The sequence below is a fragment of the Zootermopsis nevadensis genome, unplaced genomic scaffold (assembly GCF_977971745.1).
Source record: "Zootermopsis nevadensis isolate Lab colony 2312 unplaced genomic scaffold, Znev_1.0 Znev_ptg000046l, whole genome shotgun sequence".
In the NCBI taxonomy this organism is placed as follows: Eukaryota; Metazoa; Arthropoda; class Insecta; order Blattodea; family Termopsidae; genus Zootermopsis; species Zootermopsis nevadensis.
The window spans coordinates 1048862-1072716 of record NW_028259178.1 but is presented as its reverse complement, the minus strand read 5'-3'; the positions used below and the strand labels follow the sequence as shown (position 1 = coordinate 1072716).

Below are 23855 nucleotides of genomic sequence, written 5' to 3'. Positions count from 1 at the left end.
ACACCGAAGTGTTTATACACGAAATCTCAGTACTACCTCAGATCATCGGCAAAATTTCCTCTTGGTTTCACGGCCTGAGCCAAGTCTTTTGGATAAGATTGAAATTGAAGTCAAAAACTCTGTAAAATGCTTCGACTTAAAATATCTCTATTTTTTTTCAATTATGTGCCACGCTGAAAGAAAGTGTTAATACGTCAGCATTTTTCGAAGAAACTATGAGGTATCTTTAATTTAAAAACAGACTCACGCTTTTAAAAGTCTGCTTTCTCAGGTAACGACTTAAATTTGCCATTAACGACGTCTTCCTTCTTGTACTCGTAATCCGCACGAGTTCATTACGTGTAAAAAAGTTTTTGAGTAATTAAAAAAGTAAATCTGTCCCGCTGTACGCCACGTAGGCGCTTGGGGGGGAGAGCTGGTATAGCTCCTACTCATTCTTAACTTCGCCACTAGATGGGGTTGGTGAGTGGTCAGCGTCACCCCCTCTGGCCGTGCTTTACGTTCTGGAAAGGATCTCGGTACCCATTGGATAGTGGACTGGGTGGGTCCCAGAGCCAGTTTTGAACGCAGAGGCTAGATGAAAAATCCTCTGCCCTCGTCGGGGATCGAACCCCGTTCGTGCAGTCAGTAGTCAGTAGTGAATGAACTACCAGGTTCATTTGGGTAATTTATGCCTTCATGCGTACGTCCACTTCTGACTCAGTCTTACTGACATCTGTAACACACGATTTTCATCTGAGTTTCGCCGTCAAAATCTCAAATCTCACATATCTGCAGCTGAGGGCCACTTGCATCCGTGCACAGCTTCATTAAAAAAAAAACAGGGTTGTGACGTCATAAACCAGTTTTCGTAATTTCCACAACCCGTGAATCACGTGTTTCATCAGAATCGCCTCTGGTAGTCAGACGAAGTCCACAATCTTTTCCACTCTCGACGATACGCGAGGGACGAACGAACAAGTTCATCTTAGGATAATTTGCCCAAAAAAAGGCGTACACATAAGCGCACCCACTGAGAAGACAGACAATTTCATACTTTTTTTTGAGAGAAAGACAGACAGAGTTGCTGTTATTAGACGTAAATAAATATTTATGGTCTTGTACTTCCTTTAAACCCATCCATAAAATGTTTTCGTGGTGGTCTGGTTGATTTCCCCAGCTGGAAAAAAAATTACGTAGTGCCTTTGGTCTTTGCAGGCTACAAATTCACGAGTAAAGAGAATTACGATTTTATTCAAGTCTGCCTGAACTGAAGTATTTGTCTAGCAATTCAATTCACTTCAGGTTCTCTGGTAATTTTTCATGTGGTTCTGGGACCGTACGAAATTGTACAGACTGGAAAATATTATGGTTAAAAATTAAATTACATCGCAGGACAGTCCATTCGGGTCACACGAAGCTTCTAAAGGTTCCTGGTCATTGAGATGCAAACGATTTCCGCGTCGAGGTTTAAAGAACTGAAACACGCCCTTAAAATGCTGAGACCCTCTGACATAGATTAAGTAGGGTAAATGTAGGCGTCTATCCAAACACAGAGGAACATCATCTTCTTCATCTCGTCTCTAAATAGCTGAGGTAAGAAATAAATCCCCCTCCCCTCGAAATTTAAACCCCGCTGAGTCGAACCCAGAGTCGGTCTGTGATCACACACTACACAGACCGATCATATAATTTTTCTAAAGCTTTAGTCTTAATAAAACAACTCGGATAAGATTCATTTTGTACAGTCTATACACAAACGTTTGAAGTTTATTGGTGTTGTAAAAATTATATAATATTAAAACATTTTGTTGTGTAAAATATTATATTAGCGCTCTTAATCGTAAACACGATTTTACATTAAAAAAATATATAATGTAAAATCGTATTTACGATTAAGAGCGCTAATATAATATTTTACACAACAAAATGTTTTAATATTATATAATTTTTTACAACACCAATAAACTTCAAACGTTTGTGTATAGACTGTACAAAAAATAAATATATTTAATCAAACACAAACATGACGCATATAAGATACAAGCCCGGATAAGATTCATTTTGTGAAGTTCATTCTCAGCGCTTCGTCTGTAAACTTAACTTACTTAAAATATGTAAATATGTAAATATCTTCTCACGATGCCCAGCCGTACGCCAATTGTGTGAGTGTCCCCCCGAATAAACACAGCGAGACACATAAGAAAACTCTGTCTGGCCAAACCCCTGGACGGTAGGCGACACGCACAAAAACAAAGGAGCGCGAAACCACCTGCCCGTCACGCGCAGGCGCCATCAAACAAGTCACGACGTGAAATCACGATTCCCCCCCCACCCCCACCCCCACCTAAGTGCTCAGTGGCGGATCTTGGCGTGGCCCGTTGACCTAAACTTCGTCTAAGATTCGGAATTGCGTGCCAGCGATGTGGAATTCCACCGATGATAAACATTCCTTATCGATCTTCCGTTCCCGAAACGTAGTCACTGGCCTCACCAGTTGAAAAGCGTCTTCGAATACGACACAAACAATTATCATCCCTAAACCCCCAAGCACTCGTGTTGACAGCACCATCTGGCGTTGGCCTTCGCAACTACATTTGCGCCAAAATACAAACAAAAGAGGTGTTTCGGGCGGGGTCTGTTGTATTTCCTACGTTAAATACGCATTAGTTGAACGTATGCGAACGTTAACACATGAATGCGTTATATTAACTATTACGTTAATTACATAAAAAAATCCCGTGCATTATTTTATTAAAATAAGTTGTTCATTTAGTAACCGTGAAAGCTTTTAAGCTCACTTCTGATTAATGAGACACGTTACACTTCTTGTCTGCAATGTATTTATCGTAGTCGCGAACCTTATTTGTTGTAAATGTCCCACTTATCGTCGTAGAGCCATGAGAACTTTCTTGGACAAATTCGTCCTCGAGCTTTATAAAACGTTGCAACTGTCTCGGACTTCCGAACAGACGAAATTCGCAACGATTCAGCAAAAATAACCTTAGTTCGCTGTAACCTTGTGTGTCAGCGCCCCCCAGAACGAATAAAGTTTACGACAGTCATCACATGTTCATGATTTATATAAATCAGCATAATTGTCCACAACATTTTCGCCTCGCAAAGATGAACAGCCAATCAGAACAAAGGGCCACACAGTTGTCGAAAGGGAAACCCCAACATTTGACGACTTCATTTGCAATTGCCAGAGAACGAGTCCTCCGTCTGTGAATTACAACGGAATGTTTTCTTCCCCTCCCCCCCCCAAAAAAAAAGAGATTTCTCGTAGATCCAGTATCGATCTTTTCTCCACGTTCAGTACGTGAGTGGAGTCACCTATAGTTGAAAGCACGAACCATGGCGGGTGCGTTCAGAGTTGGTATGAGAAGCTGCACCGTTGCCACATTTACTCAATGACTGACAAACACAGTTGATTCGTCGATATTATTAAAAAGAACTGCTTTCAAGTGACGGAATATCATTTACGTACATCAACCACAACTCCACGGATTTTGATGGATGCCAGAATCAGAAATGTCTCTGTTATGGTACAAGGCGTTTAATTTTTTTTTAATTAAATGTCAGTTTGCAAGCCATTTCAGCATCTCTACAAGTTTCTTAGAAACAAAGACTCTCGGGTTACAAGCCGAATAAACCATTTCTTCCGACGTTTCGAGAGCCATCTCTGCTGCCATCCTCAGGGCTGCTGCGTAACAAATCTGATCCTTTGTAGCGCGATCACCGAAGGGCTTGTAACCCCTGAGTCTTTCATCAAATTCTTTGAAAGAACTTCATCAGATTAATCCCAAGAGATGCGTGTCTTGTAGTTAAAACCCATCGCAGTTTTTTCAACACTGAAACTACATTGAAGCATCCTTCTCAGTTCGCGATATTTTTTAAAAATTATTCCCTTCTTTTTAAAGGACAGGAGAACCGTGGTTTTCCTCTGAAAACCCGCCGGCTCTGACACGCCAATTTCAAGCAGTTTTATAAACCAGGAATCCGTGTTTTTAAACTAAAATTCACGCGATGTTCTGACGTCCAATGTCACAGGCGATTGTGACGAACTGAGGCCAGCTGTGACACGTGTTTCTCGCGTCTCATCCTGTCTTCGTCATCAAACCCCAGGGCCCAGGTCAGTTCCAGCGCTCAGACTGCCTAATCCGTGGGCACATCATGCTACACAATCGGTATTAACCGTAATGTTGTATAACTTCAAAAATATCTGAAAATATTCTAATTCTGTAGCATAATAACTAAATTCATGCCCATGATATTAGTCTTAGTCAAGACCCGCGGGTTCAAACCCGGCCGAGGTCGATGGATTTTAAGGGGTAATAAAATTCCGTAGAGGGGAAGTAAAGCCGGCGGTCCCATGTCGTAGACTTACGGCTTGTAAAAAGAATCTTACGAGCATGAACGAGATGTTTCGTAAGTAAAATTCAGCGGCCATTTCTTACCCAAGTTTCTCCTGATTCTCTACTAGATGGCTCTGGCAGTCAAAATCATAACTTAATAAATTGCGTTCTAAGTTCGGACGATCCTGTTAAGTGTTATAATAGTGGATGACGTATTTACGTCAAAATAAGTATCCAGGCGTCATTGGACGTTGAGCTGACGCCAGTATGAACCCGCTCACAGTCTGCACTAGACGCGGTGAACACATCGCGGATGAGATGGGAATTACACGTAGCACGCATGGGAAATGAAAACTTCACGCAACATTCTAATCGGACAGACCTTTTACATGTTCTGGGTATCGGATAATAATAAAACGGATCAGAAATAAATAAGTAAAATTCGGTTCCAACACAAAAACGAAATGAAAATCTATACCCATTTTCAGGGGGGGGGGGGGGGGAAAAGTTCAGAAAGGCTCCACCGTTTCCAAAAACTTCGAAACTCGGAACTTAGTTTTCCCCACCAGCTCAATCTTCTGTAAATTCCGTCTCTGTGTGACTCCAGGAATTAAGCTACGGGGCGAAGACCTTCGGTATGAGTGATCGTGTGAACAATCGGCCACCGGTCTGTCAGTTCACAGCCAAAGAGAGACTTTAGACTACGTCGACTTCTGAACAAAAAAACTAAGTCGTAGAATCACTGCGGGGTACTCGATGGGACACGCGGACGGAGGATTCGACCGACCGACGAGTCTCCACACAAGACAAAGCATCAGGAAATGGAGCCACAGCGAATCAGTTCCACCGTTGGCTTTATACCAACGCATTCCTTGCGAGTTTTAAGCTGTTAATGAAAGATTATGTCCGTTCTTTTAACTCCAACTGTACAAAACATCTTTAGGCGGCGTGTCATGGGCCCGGGTTCATTACTCTTTGGGATCAGTGAAGTGGGAATGTCAGCTAGAAACGGTCATCGATACAGTCAGTGGAAGGACCCGGTTTAAAGTTTGCCACGGCTGAAAACTTTCCACAAAAAAATATTATCAAAAGTTTCACAATACCAAATTTAATGAAAATCCTGCTTAAGACCGGGACCGGCATGTTTGTTGTAGTATTATGGATCCAATACACAATTCTGATCCAAATGAAAAAAAAACTGGGGGTCAACTGTGACCGAATTGCTTGACGGATTTTGATGAAATTTGGTATGGAAGTCAGGGCTATTCAATTTTTTTTTTAAATTTCCTACAATAAATAATAACAACATGGTGGCCGCACCAACTTCTGAGGTGGGAGCAACACCACTGAAATGAAACATGGTGATATCTTTTAAAAAATTAAACTTGAAGGAAAGGCGTGTTTTATAAACTCTAAAATAACAATATGGTATAGTCGATATTTACGACATTTCGATTTGATTCCTAAGGAAACAAAGCCAGGAGTTTACAGATATTATTTTGGACTTCTGAAACGTCGGCGATGTAAAGTATAAAACAGATGATACGCGGTTCCAAACTTAAATTCAACGTTTTTGGAAATATCAACGGCGAGAGTTTTTTGTTTCGTAACGATTGAGAAATCGTTACGAACGTTGTCAGGGCCAGAGATAAATTAGTTCCGGGCTAGAAGTTTGAGGTCCATCTGCTGCTAATACCTGAGATAAGTGTACGGGTTTTTATACGCGCAGTCTTGAAACTTTCCGATCGCACCTCGTATGTTCACAACGTAAATCCCCCCCCCCCCCACCAAACTGAGTGCCAGACCCTACTACAGAGCGCTGAGGGTGGTCTAACATCTGTGGGCACTTGACTTCAACACTTGAAGATTCACAAACACGTAACATCACGTTTCGAAAAGTCCCACGTGGGAGGACATAGCTGTCGTCAGCATTACGTCACAGTGGACCACAACAAAGCGATTGCTTGATCTCACGAGGGCGTCGGGATGCTGGGATCAAGTTAGTTGAGGAATCGGCCGACACTTTATGGAACCAAATATCCATCAGCGAACCGAAACAATCCCGTCCATATCCTGCGACAGATAAACCCCGTCCCACATCGACACACCCGTTAAGATTCATTTTAATAATATCCTCTCATCCGTAATTAAACTGTATCGTCCCTTCACGGTTTTAAATCAAAATTCCTCACTGTTCCCATGCGTGCTACATGCCCGTTTCTTCCGTCTTCATTCCGTCATCCTGTTTGTTGAACAGTACAGATAATGAGGCAAATTATCTGTCGTCACGTGACACCCCCCTCCTCGCAGATGCAAATATCCCCCCTCCCCCTTTAACATCAGACCTCGGTCTCTCGTACCATCTTCCTGCAGGATGCAAGAGCCAGGTGTCACACCCAACTGCCTTGTTCAGTGATTCTGATTGCCAGAAGGGTATAAGGCACATCGCGAACGCAGTCCTCGGCTTACGAGGGCGAGCACAACTCCATCGTCAGCGTAAATTTTTAATTGTTCCTGTCAATCAGAGGAAGGCCAACTTGGTCTCTGTGTCCCCTGCAAAGGACGCTGGGTGTTGGCTGTCGTTACTCTGGAGCTCGAAACAAAGCCAGCAACTCTCGGTGGTGGAACTCACCAATGGCTTAAGAGAAGAGAAAAACGCCTTCGAGAGCGAAATGGGGGGAAACAGTCGCGGTTCAGTGGTTACGACGTCCACTCCGCTTGATTAGAAATCCGATGTCTTGATCTAGATCCAGATGTTGCAGATTCAGTCGCCGCCAATCGGTTGAAGTGCGTACAAGAGCGGTTTATGGCATTGCCTTAATTAGGGCAAATTACTGAACGTCTACAATTCGTTGGACGACCACAAACAGAATCAGACAGAACTCCCGATAAACTTCTGCCGATTTCCAGTTTTCCACTAATTATTCGATCGGAATTAAATATTTTATTTGATGTAGATGGGAAATATTCTTTTGAACCCAGAAGTGTGGGTCGGTTGTCATAAAAGTTTAATTTTTATACCTTAACATCCGAGTGCATGCATTTCTGTGGGTGAATTAAAGTTTAAAACTGGACTCGTTGAGAAACTTTTCAACAGATTCGGCGAAACGCTTTTAATGACACTACTAACGTGACTGGTTCCTGATTATTTTCGCGTCAGTCGTCGACATTTCAGGGACGACTCATTACAAGAACGAGTATAGACGCGCGTAGCATTAATGAGATGTTTTTCGTTGTCCTGAGGCCATCGGTTTGAAAGCTGTGTGTTCAAAGCGTTAGTTAGAAATTGCAACAGTTGGTAGCTCTTCCTGTCCCCCACAGTCATCACAAAACTATGGGCGGAATGTGACCGCCCGCTGGGAGGAGAGAATTCTTGCATCATTGCACGCACTGTGGACCGGATGTCAATTGATCATTGCAACAAGAGTTTTAGCCTGCGTTGTTATGTACCCGCTTCGAATTTCGATGGGAACTGTGTTCCTGCCTCGTGTTCTAGGCGTTTTCAAAAACCATCACCGTCCGTCCGTCCGCAAAACTTTTCTGTAACCATTTTAATTACAACAGATTCAGATGACCTTGAAATTGCATTACAAACTCGTAATAAACAGCCCACGATATGTGTTGGTTGACGGTATTTGATTTTGGATTATACTGTCTGTTATAATAACATTCCAACACCAATGAATTTGTTAAAGTCACTAAAAGTATCTTAGAAAGCATTAGAAAAATGTGTTTAAGAACTATTAACTTTAAAAATAAATGTTACGAAAAGTTTAATTTGTCTGGATCATCACAGGATCTTGAAGACCGGACCTGCAACAGCGTTTGAAACGTCCACACGTCGTGCCATGCGGGCTGGAGTCGTGCAGGGCGGACTCGTCTCCCCTGAGCTCTTAAGTCTGTACGTCGACTAACCCACACCGTCCCGGCACGTCGAGTTAGCGCAGTACGCGGACGCCACGTCCCGTAGCCCAACGCTTCTCTTCAGGTATCTGGAGACCTACCTCGGTAGACTGGAGCTCAGGGCTTGGAGGATTGCTATCAACGTCTCGGCGAGTAGACGAACTGAATCTGTTGCCTTCCTCTGACGAAAGAATGGGGGAGTCTTACCTGTTTCGAACAGCCGGACGGATGGCGTCGAACCTGAACCTGGAGACGGCGTTGTCAGGAACCCGCCCCGGGCGGCCCGACGTGCAGCCAAGGCAAGTCGCCCACCGTCGCGTGCAGACGATCACACTAGCACGCTTCGTGGTGCCGCCGCTTGAGGGCGCCAGGAGCGGATCACTTCGACGGGGCCGTCTCTTTCCAGAGGCCACCGGGTTCGCCGTCGGGGGCATTTCCGCTTAAGTTATAGGACACTGGACGCTTCAAGGCCACTCTTAGACGCGACACAGTGCCTTTGTAACCCGACGGTGAGTCAGTCTGTCTGTAACTTCGCGAGGCGCGTGTTTACTCAAGCCATGTCACACACCACGCCTCAGCCCCTTTCTCGTTCTCTTCGAGACGACGAAATTCACACAGAACTACGTTAATCAAATCGAAATCCCTTCATTGGAACTCAATAAAAAGTGAACACAGCCAAGACGAACAAATTATACCCTGGGTTTGACGTGGTATAACACATTGAGACCGATAAGTCCCTTCCAATTCATCCTAGGTAACCAATTTTGCATTCCCGAGGTCCCAAGATCGATTCTAAGATATAAAAAAAGGCATTTCTGTACGAGGCTTTCCTCAGTGCTTCCAGAAAAATACTGGAGAAAACACGGAGCTGAATCTTTGTTGAAAAGCTGACTGTTGTCGCAGATTTTTCAAGACATTTTTCCACTGGTCATATCGTAAGTCAGACGAATTTATTCCATTTATTCAACATAGATTTTAATATTATCCTCCCATTTACGCCAATCAATTTCTACCTCTCAGTTCATCCGGTCAAAGATTTATGCCTATGTAAAGCCTCTTTAGAGCATCGTATCCCTTCGTCCTACGCAGTTGGATCAGGACGACATCACACGAAATTCGAATTTCCGCAATGTTTGACGTTCGTGATATCGAATAGATCCGGTTTCGTGGACGAAATTCTTTCGAGAGAGAAAAAATGTTCGTCACGATTCAGTCGTGTGTTGACGCTGACAGCAGCTGGAAAGGCGAGTGTGAGGAATTTCTGTACACTGCACTAAGGACAAGACCCAAATTCGTACTAAATTAACTCATTCGCCAGTCTCAGACTATAAAAGATTATCCCAGTGAGTCAGGGTTTGCCTATCTCGTGTCGGTGACGGACCACGAGACACGACATTAAGGCTTTGACCGGGACGTTCTTTTGTTAAATCTTATGTGGTACCGCCTGATTCGACTTCTAATGGTTAAGTGAAGTGTTTTCTTCGCGGTACGGTCTGGATTCGTAAATATTATGAAGACGAGCTTCGGCTTCGAAGGGTTAACCAGCTGATTTTCGTAATGGTGAGGTGTAGTGTTTTCTTCGCGGTACGGTCTGGATTCGTAAATAATATTCAGACGATCTTCGGCTTCAAAGGGTTGATCTAACACAAAATTCAAAAATTTAAAGAATTATTTACCATTACCATGTGTTTTAAGTCAAGAAATTGTTCTTGTACCATTTCAGAAAAAAAAACTGCCTGCCTGAACACGCAGTCTTGATATCACGACGCGAATTAAGCAATGCGATTGGGAGGTTTGGTCACGTGACTGACCGTCGGCTGTTACCGGTAGACAACACACCCAAAGTAATTAAACTATATTAAATATATTACAGTAAGGAAGATGTCTTTGTGTTGGTTCTTTTGAAGAGGTAAGTGGCTATTACAGCTGTTAACCGTCATTGGTATTCATAAATTAAGTAATATTCCTTCTGGGGAGTAACTCTTTCCGTATTTTGAATGATCGGGGGGGGGGGGGGGTACAGATTCGTCTTGGAATGGCGAAGCCTCTAAGATAATCGTATTATTTTAAATCATTCCTACCAATATGTGCTGTCTGCTGTGGTGTTAACACAGTGTTCTAATGTTCATTTTCTGTGTTTAGTGTTTTTGATTCTGATAAATTAATTTCCACTGATACTTTAATATTTTCAGAACATTTAGTACAGAAAATCGCCACCACGTGGACCACGTGTGAAAGAATTGAAGGTCTTGTTTGTCTCGCGTCTGGAACACCACGGAATCAAAATTCCTCAGCTCTGTATTCAGTTTAAAGACCGGAAATCATCAAGTATTTTGCGATCATCTGAGACTCTTCAATAAATTATTAAAAATAAAATCAGCTAGTTTTAAACTGCTATAACCTACACGCATAATTAAAAGAACACTAACTCGTTCACTGATAGATTTCATTAAAATGTCGTAATATTACGTAATTCTACTAGCATAAATATGATTATGAGGGGAAAACAACGTAACAAAGACACAAACAGACGCACTAACAAAAGAATCCTCCTTTACCTGGGTAATGTATGATCACACTTTTATAATTAATACCAAACATTCAGGAATGCAGAATGGTAATACAAAAACAATTGCTATTTCTAATGGTACCTCAGCTCGTTAAGAAATTCCCCCGACTTTTACGACACCCGAAATTTTATCAATACCCTTAGCCAGCTAAATCCAATGCACACGATATATTTTGGTCCCTTCACTGAGGGATTTCCGACTGAAGTCTTGAGATCTGGTCAGTTAAGAAGTACACAAATTATAACTAAATTAAAATATATTAATAACACATCCAAAAAGACTTTTTTTTAAAAAAAATTCTTTGGCACAAAGGCCGACTACGAAAACTATTTCATATTTTATTATTAAATTAAATCGATTTCCCCCTGCACATCTTGGCGTCTCGACGCTTCACTCCGCACATCCAAACACTGACAAACACCAACCAACAGCAACCAGAGAGCCGAGAACACTACTGGCACTCTGTCGCTCTGACATGTGTTTCTGCCAGATGGAGGCGGTGAGGGAGAACCCAAGGACAAACATGGAGACCCACTGCCATGTGCATTAACGCCAGCCACATGTATCGTTTGTGGCACGCAACCACAATGCAAGAGTGAGCTAACGCGCGTGCAGTTCAGGTGAGCGACAGTCCTTGTCAGAACGTAGTAAAACATTTGCGAAGGCAGGAGTGACTTCGTCCGGACACAGAGGGACGATACGGATCGGCGTTTTAGAAAATTAATCGGCCCGAAAGAAGCCCGATCCATTTACCATCTGCCCTGAGTATTATTCATTTAGTGTTCTGTCTGACGACAGGTCCATATGAACAGGATCCTTCCATCCTTTTCTCGGACTGGGACCTGTTCATATACGTTCTTGGCAGATGATCCAGAAGTGGTTTGCCATTGCCTTCTTCTGTGTGTGAATGGAGTAATTGTTGGGATGCCACGGAGGAAAACTCCGTGTTGCCTAGACCACGGCCTTGCCCAACACAAGTTATAAATTCGGGCACCGCCGGGAATCGAACCCGGGACCCCAGGATTACAAGGCCAGCGTTCTAACCGCTAGACCACCGTGGCTATCGTATTATAATTATAATTACATGCATAAATGCCAGTAATCCTCGCTTCAATTTTTTAACGACGCTTTGGAAATATCTGGGGTAATTTTGGCTTTAGGGAACGGAACAAGGATGTCAAATTCGTAAGGGGTTATCTGGAATCACTTCTACGCAATCCACATTAATAATCTCATTACGTTACTTATGATTCCCGTTTACACGGATATGGGGGTGGGGGGATAGCTGCGAATATACTGAATAGCAGTCGCGGACAGCCGATAATGGGTGGTCCCCTAAATCTGCTTGGAGTAGGAGGGGGGCAAACATCCCCCAGATGTAAAAAAAACAGCGTATTAAAAAATGTTGAAAATTCGTGTGAGGAAAAATCAGTGGATAGTCGATGAATCAATTTGTTCGCCGAGAATCGATACTAAAACACGAAGGCTGTGTCTCGTACCAATAAGTCTTATGGCTTTTGGTTTCGTGGCTAGCCGAAAGATGTCACTGCTGAGTCGGGGGAAAAACAACAGACGGTCTGCACGTCACGTGTTCCATATGACGCTCATTCCATCAACGGAACCCAGGGTTTGTTCTAAGCAAACAAAAGCTTCGATCATAATTCATCTGCGTATACACTGACAAGAGTTTGAAGAACAATGGAAATTGACATCTGCATCCACGCTGCAAGGGTTAGGACACGTTTCTTAAGGCCACATCATAAATCGTACGCGGTAGGACACAGTTCCAATAAACGAGATTCAGGATATCGAGTCACGGAGACACCCTCGTCCAACGCCGAGAACACGTTCCCCGAATCCGCGTTGGACGGAACTTAATATTATATGGGATTGATGGGGATGCGGGCACGCGGCCCCGAAAATGTTAAACTAAATAAAGAAACAAGTCATGAATATGCTCTAACGATATTCATCTATGAAGGAACTGAGAAACACGACGAAGATCAGGAAAATTCAAGATAGGCGGAGGATTTGCGATTGAATGGGACATTGGCATTTGCTGATGATGTTAATTTATTGAGGGACGATATGAATACAATAAAGAGGAACGCAGAAGTTTTACTAGAGGCTGGTAGACAAGTGGGGCTGGAAGTGAATTCAGAAAAAAACTAAGTACATGTTAGTATCTCGTCATCAGAAGACAGGCGGGAAAAATTATCTTAGGGTGGCTAATAAGTCCTTTGAAAGGGTTACAAAGTTCAAATATTTGGGAACAACAACAACAAATCAAAATGATATTCATAAGGAAGATTGATGAAGGATAAATTTCGGAAATGCTTGCAACTTCTCAGTTCAAAAAATTTTGTCTTCCCGTCTGATTTCTAAGAACCTGAAAATTAAAGTTGTTTTCTATGGGTGCGAAACATGGTCTCCCACTCTGAGGGAGGAACACAGATTGCAGGTGTTTGAGAATCGGGTGTTGAGGAGGATATTTGGGCCTAGGAGAGAAGACGATGGGGCGTGGAGAAAACTGCATAATGACGAGCTTAAAAATCTGTACTCCTCCCCCAGTATTGTCAGGGTGATTAAGTCGAGAAGAATGAGATGGGCTGGGCATGTAGCGCGCATGGATGGGACAAGAGGTGTGTACCGGGTATTGGTTGGGAAGCCTGAGGGGAAGAGACCACTGGGGAGACCTAGATGTAGATGGGAGGATAATCTCAGGCGGGATCTATGGGAGATAGGAGTTGAAGGAGACTGGATTTTGTTGGCCCAGGACAGGGTCCGGTGGAGGGCTTTGGTTAGTTCGGTGATGAACCTTTGGGTTCCGTAAGCCATCTTGTTAGTTAGATTCATGGCCTTACAACTTTTCTTTCGTTGGTTATCAGTTTTAAATTTACGTTCCGACTCCATAATGCCGCCCGAGAGGCAATGCTATAAACAATTAGAGGGGGTGACAGATGAGCTGTATATCAATTTCCACTCTTACGCACTCTAAATGACAAAAACCAAGCTTGTTGCACAAATGCACACGCCTTCAGCGTTTTAGAAGGCGGTGGAATTTTTCGGATGCTGCAGCACCAGAGGGTCAATGGATCCTGTCCCTTCAGTGAGCTAAATCCAGACCAGAGACACAAATACTATCTCGTATTATTAACGCGAGAACTTCGATTTGTTGCGAAAAATACGGAGAACGCACGAAATTGGAGGACACCAACTCTAATTAACCGAAACTTCGTAAAGTTTCCAAGCGAAGTGCAATCAGCTGCTAAAAGCAAGAGCCATCGTGACCTTGAAGCGAGAAAAATACGGGCCGTGACGTAAGCAAACTTAACTCCTTCGATCAGACTCTTGACAGCTCGTCTAGTCGAGTAATTCTCCGCTTTTATGAGGTCCAATGGTTCGTCATTGTATATTTACAAGAGGAATCCAAAAGTTTCAACCCGGAGCCAAGTGAATCCAATAAACACCCTCAAGCTCTACTTCCGGTAGATGCATATTAATGTTATCCTTTAATCTACGCCCAGTGAATCTTACCTTCAGCTCTCCAGTAAAAATTCCGTACGAAACAGTGATCTTCCCCATGCGTGCTAAACGCACAGCTCATCTAATTCTTCCTGATTTCATCATCAGTGAAGATCACTTACGTACATAATTTCGACTTCATGGTGAACTTTATTACTCTGATCAAACCAAGAACGACGTAAGGACACAGGAAATTCGTGCAAATAGGTTGCGGACTTTAATCATTAAACACCCCAGACGAGCTGAGCGATCATCAGCTTCTATAAAATGGTTTGCATTACGAACAAAACACGCAAGTCATCTTGCGAGTCCCTTCTACTAACTGTTAAGAATACATCGGTTCAGACCGTTGTCATCAACGATTTCCCTATCCTCGCTTGCTGTGAAAAACTTTGTCAACGTTTCTTGTGATGGCGTTGGCCACAGCTGACGGTCACCGCGCCCAAAACTCCAAGCAACTGGTCCAAGGATCGGAGCTTGGAAAATGTTTTCTACCAGGGTAGTACACGCTAACCCCCCAAGTGGCTGGACAGTCGTCACAAAAGTCACGACGAACAACAAAGATTTGGGGTGGGGGGGTGGGGGTTGAAAATTTTATTTAAGGCTACGAAGGGCCCCAGGCAGTGCCCGGTCGTCCTCCTGGGCCAAAAATGGAGAATGCTATTGCAAACCAGAGATCGAAAGTTTCGACCTCTGGAGATAATTCCTGGCACAGTTTGTTTGAAGAAATACTTCTCTGACAAAACGCGAAGATTTTCAGTGGAAATAAATCAAATCACCGCCGCCAATTCAGTTCAATCCATCAGTTGACGTCTTTCACAAAGGATGAACACGTAAATTATAGAGAAAATCAAAACACGACAAAATAGAAACATAAGAACAATTATTTTTATTTAAAAGTCGACTAATATCCGAAGCTCCTACAGCCTGCACGGGCGACATTAAAACATCTGGCGGTATGACCTTGAAATTGCGACAGAACTTCGTGGGTACGCGAAGACAATATCCAAAACAGATGAGCCACTAATTTTTCTTTAAAAAACATTTCGAAGTATATCAAAACGATGCTTTCTTCTTAAACAGAGTAAGAAATTTAATGCAACTAAAATATTGTCATATTTATAGTTTAAAGTTTACACTACTCAGTAATTGTTAAGTGACTTCCAGATAACAGTTGCACGTTCAAGCTCAAAACGAACTCGTGCTTTGTCTCAGACTCCACAACCTTTGTCACAAAACTCGGTCCATCACCACCCATCAGTTCCCTTCATACACACAAAAAGATAAAACAAAATCTCATCTGCTATCGGAAAAACACAAGACTAGAACCAAATTTGCATTTCGGGCAGTCGCCATGTTGCATTTCGCGCAGTCGCCATGTTGATATGACGAACTAAATTTCGCTATCTGAACATCAATCGGCAGCCATTTTGTAACTATCGGGAGTCAGCTGAAAGTTGTTGGGGGCGAACCAATGACATTAGCACCTGCGTAATTTAATAAACAAATTACAGATTTTTTAGAAATGAATAAGAACGCAAAGCCAGGTAAGGCACAACCCTGAGTGCACAATATGACGCCACCACAAGCAAGCCTCCTTAGCTCAGTGGCAGAGCACTGGTCTTGTAAACCAGGGGTCGTGAGTTCAAACCTCACAGGGGGCACTCTTTTTTTTTTTTAATTTCAAGAATTTAAAGTGTTCACAACTGGCCCTGAGAAAATCACCTCGCCAACAAAAAATAAAGTAGTACTCATTATAATTCCAGATACGTACTAGGTTTACCACACGGCAGATGGAGGCAGAAAGACTACGTATCTCTTCGTATATTTATTACATTTTAATAAGGAGAGATGCCAATTTGATTTCCATGACAAATTTCAAGTCGAGATTTCAGAAATATCGCTGCTGTAGTGATGACGTCATGAAGCTGTATGGGAGAATGGAGGTGAAACTCCATGCATTCCTGGCTTCGGAAACAGTCGGCTTTAAGCACCTGCAAGCCCACCAGATGTGACGCTGGATTGGACGTGGCGTCTCTAGTGCAGACGTACCCACGGTCGTCCAGTCTGCAGACAGCCTTTTTACCAACTGAGCCACCTCGGCACAGCGAAATTCAACTTTTAAGACTTCATTATTTGCTAGTATATTTCGTATGATTGTCACTGTAAACTCCGATTACATCCTTAAACAGCGTTAACCAATTAATCTTCGTAACGGTGAAGTGATGTGTTTTCTTCGCGGTACGGACTGGATTCCTAAATATTATTTGAAGGAGTCTCTGCTCCAAATGGTTAATTAATTATCATAATAAATTATATTATTTCCTTAAACAGCGTTAATCAGTTGATCTTTGTAATGGTGAGGCGTTGTGTTTACTTCGCGGTGCGGACTGGATTCTTAAATATTATTTGAAGGAGTCTCTGCTCCAAATGGTTAATTAATTATCAGAATAAATTATATTATTTCCTTAAACAGCGTTAATCAGTTGATCTTTGTAATGGTGAGGCGTTGTGTTTTCTTCGCGGTACGGACTGGATTCTTAAATATTATTTGAACGAGTCTCTGCTCCAAATGGTTAATTAATTATCAGAATAAATTATATTATTTCCTTAAACAGCGTTAACCAGTTGATCTTTGTAATGGTGAGGCGTTGTTTTCTCTTCGCGGTACGGACCGAATTCTTAAACGATATTCAGGCGAGCTGCGGCTTCAAAGGGAAGGATCACAACAGTTTGCAAATTAGGACAGCTGCTAATGAGGTTCAGACTGAAACTCCAGGGGTCTCGCTGATGTTGAGCGTCGCCTGGCTGAGGAGGTTATTTCTTGTTGACAGAGAAATGGACTTTAGCAAGTAGCTGATCTGGGACAGACCGCCCTTCGGAATACTGCACAACTTCGATTCTAGCAAGTCCCATAAATCTTGAGGGGGGAAAAGTTTGGACAGTTTTCTCGGTATTCTCATTCAGTCCAGAGCAGAGTAAACCACGCCTTAGACAGCTTAAGGCAATATTTTCCCCTGCGCCATAAGACGAAGTCTTTTTCAGAAAGTCTATACTTGCTGGCATCTAGCAGTTTCTTGTTCGATTTGAACGCTGTATCACCCGACAACGTTTATAAGCCGGCCTTTTGCGAGACCCAGAGGTCCAATCCTCTGCCACATGAATCTAGAGCACATCCTCATTTTAATATTATCCCCTGCGTACTACAACACCGCAGCGACAAAAGATGACCGGGTCTGAAGTTGGTACAGTGGACGCCCTTCAGTTTCAACAAAATTCCGAATTTGAGGACACAACATCGAAATTATGGGTGGAATTTCCACAAATTAACTGAAGAAAATAAAAAATCTCCCAGCTCCTATAAAAACCAAGAGACGGGCGTGTTACTGTTCTGAAAGGAGGTTGGGAACCGAATTATGATGGCAGTATTGCTTTGGTGTCAAATTTTCGTAACAATACTGAGGAAAACCGAGTCCCTGACCCATTCCTACATACAGGACCTGCCGCTCAAGGTCACGGCACGTGCACGAACCACGAACCTCGACGTGTTCATGGAAGCCCTAATTAAGGATCGCTCAAATCAGCTGTGCCAATGACGTATTTGAAACGTTTCCAAAACATTTCTCGAAACCGTGGAGTTTTGTAATCGGTCGTGGCCGATCTCGACTCCGACTTGCCATGCACGGCGGCAGTGTCGGTCACTCAGGTGTGAAGGTTTTTCATTAATTCGTCGGCCAGAGCCAATGAGGTTTTGTCATCGGCGGAATTACGGGTGACGCCACACGAGAGTTCAAGGGCTTTCGCTGGGTTTACTAGGGTTAACTGATAAGTTGAACCCTAAAACAGTAGAAGACCACTTTTAAGTTTTCGTAAAATCAACACGACGGTGTCCGACACCGGACGTGTTCCTGGTGTGGACAATTCCTGTGTCCGGAAATCAGCATCTGCCCATCCGGCGTGAGCAGGGGCCTAGCGACCAGGATCACGTGGGAGGAATGCTTTTCGTACGCAGGAATGGCGTATTGCGCAGGACCCAGCATTAGTTTAATTTGTTGGTAGGCTGGTCGCTCAGCTGTTATTTTAACATACGCTAAGGTGAGATTCGGCATTACCCGCTGTACCAAACGTGGACTGACAAAAGAGTCTTCACGTGGTACACGTAATTAATAATTTCATGGTGTAGGTGACAGACCCCCCCCCCCCCCCCCCGGGGGGGACAAAACCTATGGCTTAAAATCTGACCACGAGTCTCAACATCTGTCGTAGAAAACTGACCAACGTTTCGGAGGTATTCATTTTCTACATTATCATATCGTCCAAAAGACGTAGGCAATAAGGCATTCTGAAACTCACACCTTGGCATTCGCCGCCTTAAGAAACCTCAAAACTCGATTTAGACTTCATTTTCGACGAGAAGTCAAATTCTGGGTTCGACATCAAGACCAGATGTTTACGTCAAATATCTGGTGGAAGGTACCATTTCGGAAATGCGTCGGAGTGACATTAAAACAAGTGAAGAGTATTAATTCAAAGGCATATAAATCGGATTAAACTGGCTTACAATATGGAAGAATCGTTTCGTGGCGGACGTGATGAAGCTGTGTGTTCAATAACAAATACAAATTCACAACTGTCATCCGATGATGTACGGGCAACTCAAGGCGGAGTCGTTAAACAAACAAACATGGCAGTCACGCGCATCCTTTTCACATGGACCACATCTCATTCCTTCAGAGTCGGCACTGATACTACATTCTGAGCTCCCTGTTTCGCTGTCCTCAGTCAGAGGGACTCGACACGAGGAGCAGGTCAAGGGTCTGTTTCCGGGGGGCTTCGGCGAGGGAGAGAGCGCCACCAGAAGATCGTGAGAACCTTCTCAGGCCCAGCCCTTTTCCTTAACAACCCGCGAACAAAGACGCACGTTCGAATCTAAGAAAAATAATGTATATTTACAGACACCCAATCAAATGTTCGTCCCCACAGCGACCTTCAGAAAAGAGAACTCTTCCGGCGAGATGTTGCGAAACACACTGTAGGTCCCCGCCCCCTGGGAGCTCGCAACCATAAATTATAAATCACGCCTGCAAAATACTTAGCGCCCTCACACATTACGGTACAGAACTTTGCCGATTACCTCGAAATTAACTTCCCGTGTTCGCCGTCCGAAACAAATGAAGTGTCCCCCTGCGGTTCTTCCTAGATGTCACGTGATGTGAGAAAATTCTATCATATACGCGCCACGTGTACTCGCGTGAGAAAACCTCTCTTAAATATACGGTAGATAATCAGATGTGCGGGCATGTAGAACGCATTAGACAAATGAGAAAGAATTATAAGAAACCACACAACTGGTAGGTCACACCACTTATTTTCACATTCCATTTTGGTACAGAACTCACCAGTTGGGGTCCTTACAACGTCCCTCGTCCAAGATTCCGGTCCACGTCCTCCGACCTGAAAAAACACACGAAAAAATAAACCTTCAGTTGACGAGTGAAACCAATCTGTCCCACTCTCTTTCCGGGAGACGCTAACCAGAGTTTCCAGGCGACCACCAGATTTCAGTTTTACTTTGTTTCTGGTCACTAAGGAAGAGAGAAAAGTATAGATCCTATTCATTCTCAGTCTCGGCATTACATGGGTTGACAGTCGCCAGTGCCAAGCCCCAGGGAAAGGACCCCTCCCCCCTGGGTGGGCCCCAGAGTCGGTCTGGACGCAGAGACTAGAAGATAAACCCTCTGCCCCTGTCATGCGGTTCAAATCTCAGTTTTCCATCTTCTCATCCCACACGGCATGATCTCTGTTTTGGACCACTGTATTATTCAGGGAAAATTTTAATAATTTGAAGCAGAATTAACGCAGACTTCACGAACACTCGCTCTGTATGTAAGCGCACTGTTGCGTGCAAGGTCCATAATGGCCTCGTGTTTCTGTTGTAAACTTGACTGCATTTCGGATTCATAAGGGTCTCTCCTCTGAGCAACTCATCAATTTTGCAAAGCCCTCAACAAACTGCACGCTTGAAAGTCACAGAAGAACTTTAACCCCCACGGCGTCGCCATCTTTGCTACACTGCAAGCTCCGAGCTGTCGCCACTCGCCTGGGGTAAACGGAGCTGCGACTTTGCTCTGACCTTAAACCGTGCGATTTGGTGACCGCTCCTACTAAAGTGGCTTTGGGTGACATCTAACGTTCATCTTGTAAACCTGAGTCTAGCAGACTACACAACACCGTCATCTTCAGTGTGGAGATTTGACTGTACTAATTGTACTCTGATCTGAGGAATTCTCACTCTGTGACTATTCTGCTAATAATTTATACATTTTAAACGCGATTACTACAGTCTTTTTCAGTGTAAATGCGGTCGAACCGCAGCGAAACCTGTTTATGCTAGGCAACTCTGGTTCACTCAGTCCTGGTAGTGTGGCCAACTTAGACAACACAGCGTCAAAGCAATGAATTCTCATTCTATATAAATGTTTATGTATTTAATCAACAATGAGAAAGAAATCATAATCACTGTCTCAGAGCCAAGGCCATATAAAATAAACTGAACATGGCGATCATCCAATATTTCAGCCAACAATGGCTAAATGCAATACAAATGTCTTGCTTTGTTCCTTTTGTGATTTCTGTCAAATTAACTCATTGTTAGCGGTTGGTAGACATGATTTGCTTAACGTTCGGTCGAAACAAAATGATCGCGCATTGCGTTTATATTCATGACGCTAACAAACCGCACATTATTATCAATTTACTGAAACTAATGCCCTTGTCACATTCAGACACCCTGGAGACGTTAATGAACCTCTACACAAGAGCTTTACAAGAAACTAATGAGTCTTATATTCATAATATAATAGTGATTAATATTAACAATAAATTCGTAACTAACATTTATATTATTGGAAATAATATAAAGATATTCATTGCGCATAACTTAAGTTATCACAGATAAAAACATGAAATAATGGAAGGAAAAACTTGGAATAAGAGCGTAAAATCGTATAATAAATACAGTTTTGAAGTATGGGTCCTCGGAAGGCGTACATAAAATGACGCAATTCAATGGTGACGTAATCCACCGCAGATACCAATCTCGAATACGTAAGATTACACACGTACCCTGTGACGTTTCTTAATCCTTGCTACGTTTGTTATAATGTGATCAACTATGCGAAAAACAGATCTGGTCAGGCCATTTTGTATTCTCGATTACGTATCAACGAAATTCAACAAATCTCCGTCGAAGTGGTTGGCACCCCTGCTTCGTAATCTGCACGTCCCGAGTTAAAATCTCGGGAAGAATTCCGGCTAATCTGAGATTCTGTGGTTTTCCTCTGTCCTTCCAGACAAATCCCAGTGTTGTGATTCGTCCCACGTCCTTTACAATACGTTATTCACGAATCGTTCTACCATTTTATGCTAAAAAGGCTGAGCTACTGGCAGCGTCGTTAAATGAACAACAGACAAGACAAACAACGCTTCACGCCAGAGTCCCTTTCGGAATAAACACTGCTTTGAGTCCCAGCCCGACTGCTTTATGCAGTATTTTCCCCAGTCCCTCCAACATACGGTAGTGCCTTCGTAAAAACCACGACTGGTTCATCCCACATCGCTCCCTAAACACACTTCATAATCACCCTGATTCATTTTACTCCACATAACTTCTGCAGTTGAAGCAACGTCGTTACATACAACACGAATACGTCATGGCGTGACGTGTCTGCGTAAACAACAGCAGAAGTACGATCACATTTGTTTTCATTTGCTACTAAATGTCGTGAGGTTATGTTTATCTCTGCACTTATTCTTTTGAACGTCACAATCCCAATGTCATTTACCAACAATTCATAAATAAGCCAATCTCCGAACGACACAGGAAATAACATCAAAACAATAAAATGAAATCATACGCCACCTGTTAGCTGCAAGTTGTTCTGCCATTTTAACAGCACGATGCATTCACAAGAACAACCTTGCCTAAGAAACTGGCTCTTTCATCTAATAAACTGCTTGAAGGTTAACTTCAACGTGTATTAACACTAATCTCAGAAACTGAACATTGCAGAGATAACACAGAACACATATTTGCAAACACCTCGATCACACAAAACACACACACACACGAACAGCCAAACATTAACAAGACAACTGAAGAAAGCGAACAGAAAGATTTTCACCTGACCGAGCATCACCACTGGCGCGCTGTTCCGTCTAGCAAACACACCCACACGGTCACGACCAAACACACGACGGGGCCCTGTACTAAAACGCGACGATGCTAAGTTTCTTTTCAACAACAAGTGTAATTTATATTTTCTACATCCAAATAAATTCATATATTATAATATCTTTGGATAATCCAATCAGACTTTCAACAGATTTCATGTTACGAACGGGGAAATTTAACACAAAGAGCCATACGGTAGTTACAAGCGTAAGTACCACGTAATGCAGACGTGTTGGGGAGTGACGGAATCTCTTCGCGCGTTCTTAACCTCAACAGTGGACGGAAGTTCCGGCTGTTTTAACTCCGGTTTATCTCGTGGGCGGCGGACCACAAGGACAATATGGATGTTGTGAAGGAGAAAATTTCTGAGCCCTGTAATCGAACCTCGGTCGTTCAGCTCGTGGTCTGAAATATCGTACGACTGCTTATTGAAAATTAAAATCAAAATAAACGTTGATATGAAGTAACGCTTCTTACCAATCGTAGCCTAATTGATTTTTTTTAAATAACTGTCTGAAAAAATTTGTGTGGAAGTCTTGTTTTCATAAATTGTGATACATCTCCTGTTTCCCTGTCTAAATTAGTTGCAATTAGTAAGAAAGTTGATTCTATGCAGTCGATAATTTTTACTTTACGATATATTAAATGAATTTAATATGATATAATTAAAAGGCAACAACACGAATAATAAATAATAAACCTTACTTTCTTCGGGCAATGTCCCGAAACGCGCGATAGTTGTAATTGTCTCCACCAGACTGCGTCTCGGCAGACCTTGGATTTTGCGATTTGCTCCAGAAATGTTTCATAATTCTCTGGATTCCCTCGGGTTTCTGTCATTGACAGGAGGAAAGATTATCACGTCATTAATTCGTGTTAATTAGCAGTTTAAAACCGTTAATTGCTGTATAATGAATAGTAATTGGAGCCAATGAGTTATAAAACTCTGCTTATCGAATACTGGTCTCGACGATTTCGTACAGCGAACTCTGTGGACGACGACTCTCAACCAAATCACGTACATTTCAAAACGAGATTTCAGGTTTTCACTGCGGCGTGTATGAAGTTCGCTGTCTCCTGGGATGCTGCACCGTCTGAAACGTCGGTCAATATCTTTCCGACTATACATCGCCCTGATGATGGAGGCAGCGAGGACATCCGAAACATCGGTAAACTTACACGGCGCGCAACAAGCCAGAAGACAGCCATCTTGTGAATCGCGGTTTCATAATAATACGTCAGGCAACGTTGGAAGTATTATTTGGTACGTAAATTCCACACCCAAAC

The 23855-nt window shown here is 42.9% G+C and overlaps 1 protein-coding gene and 1 non-coding gene across 12 annotated transcripts in view; one reads left to right on the top strand and one right to left on the bottom strand.

The window, feature by feature from the left end:
- Positions 1-22529, bottom strand: part of kmr (pleckstrin homology domain-containing family A member kramer) — a 144131-nt gene extending 121602 nt beyond the window's left edge. For 6 of the 11 annotated variants that reach the window (XM_087360737.1, XM_087360732.1, XM_087360733.1 and 3 more), the window contains exon 1: positions 8448-8923. In XM_087360737.1, coding sequence (XP_087216863.1) covers positions 8448-8674 — 227 coding nt within the window. In that variant the 5' untranslated portion in view covers positions 8675-8923. Of the gene's footprint in view, positions 1-8447; positions 8928-19734; positions 19790-22256 lie in introns of those variants that run through there. The other 5 variants (XM_087360742.1, XM_087360741.1, XM_087360747.1 and 2 more) reach the window with 4 other exon arrangements.
- Positions 15928-15999, top strand: TRNAT-UGU (transfer RNA threonine (anticodon UGU)). The gene has a single exon. It is a non-coding gene; the product is annotated as a tRNA-Thr (tRNA).
- Positions 22530-23855: the final 1326 nt, after the last annotated feature.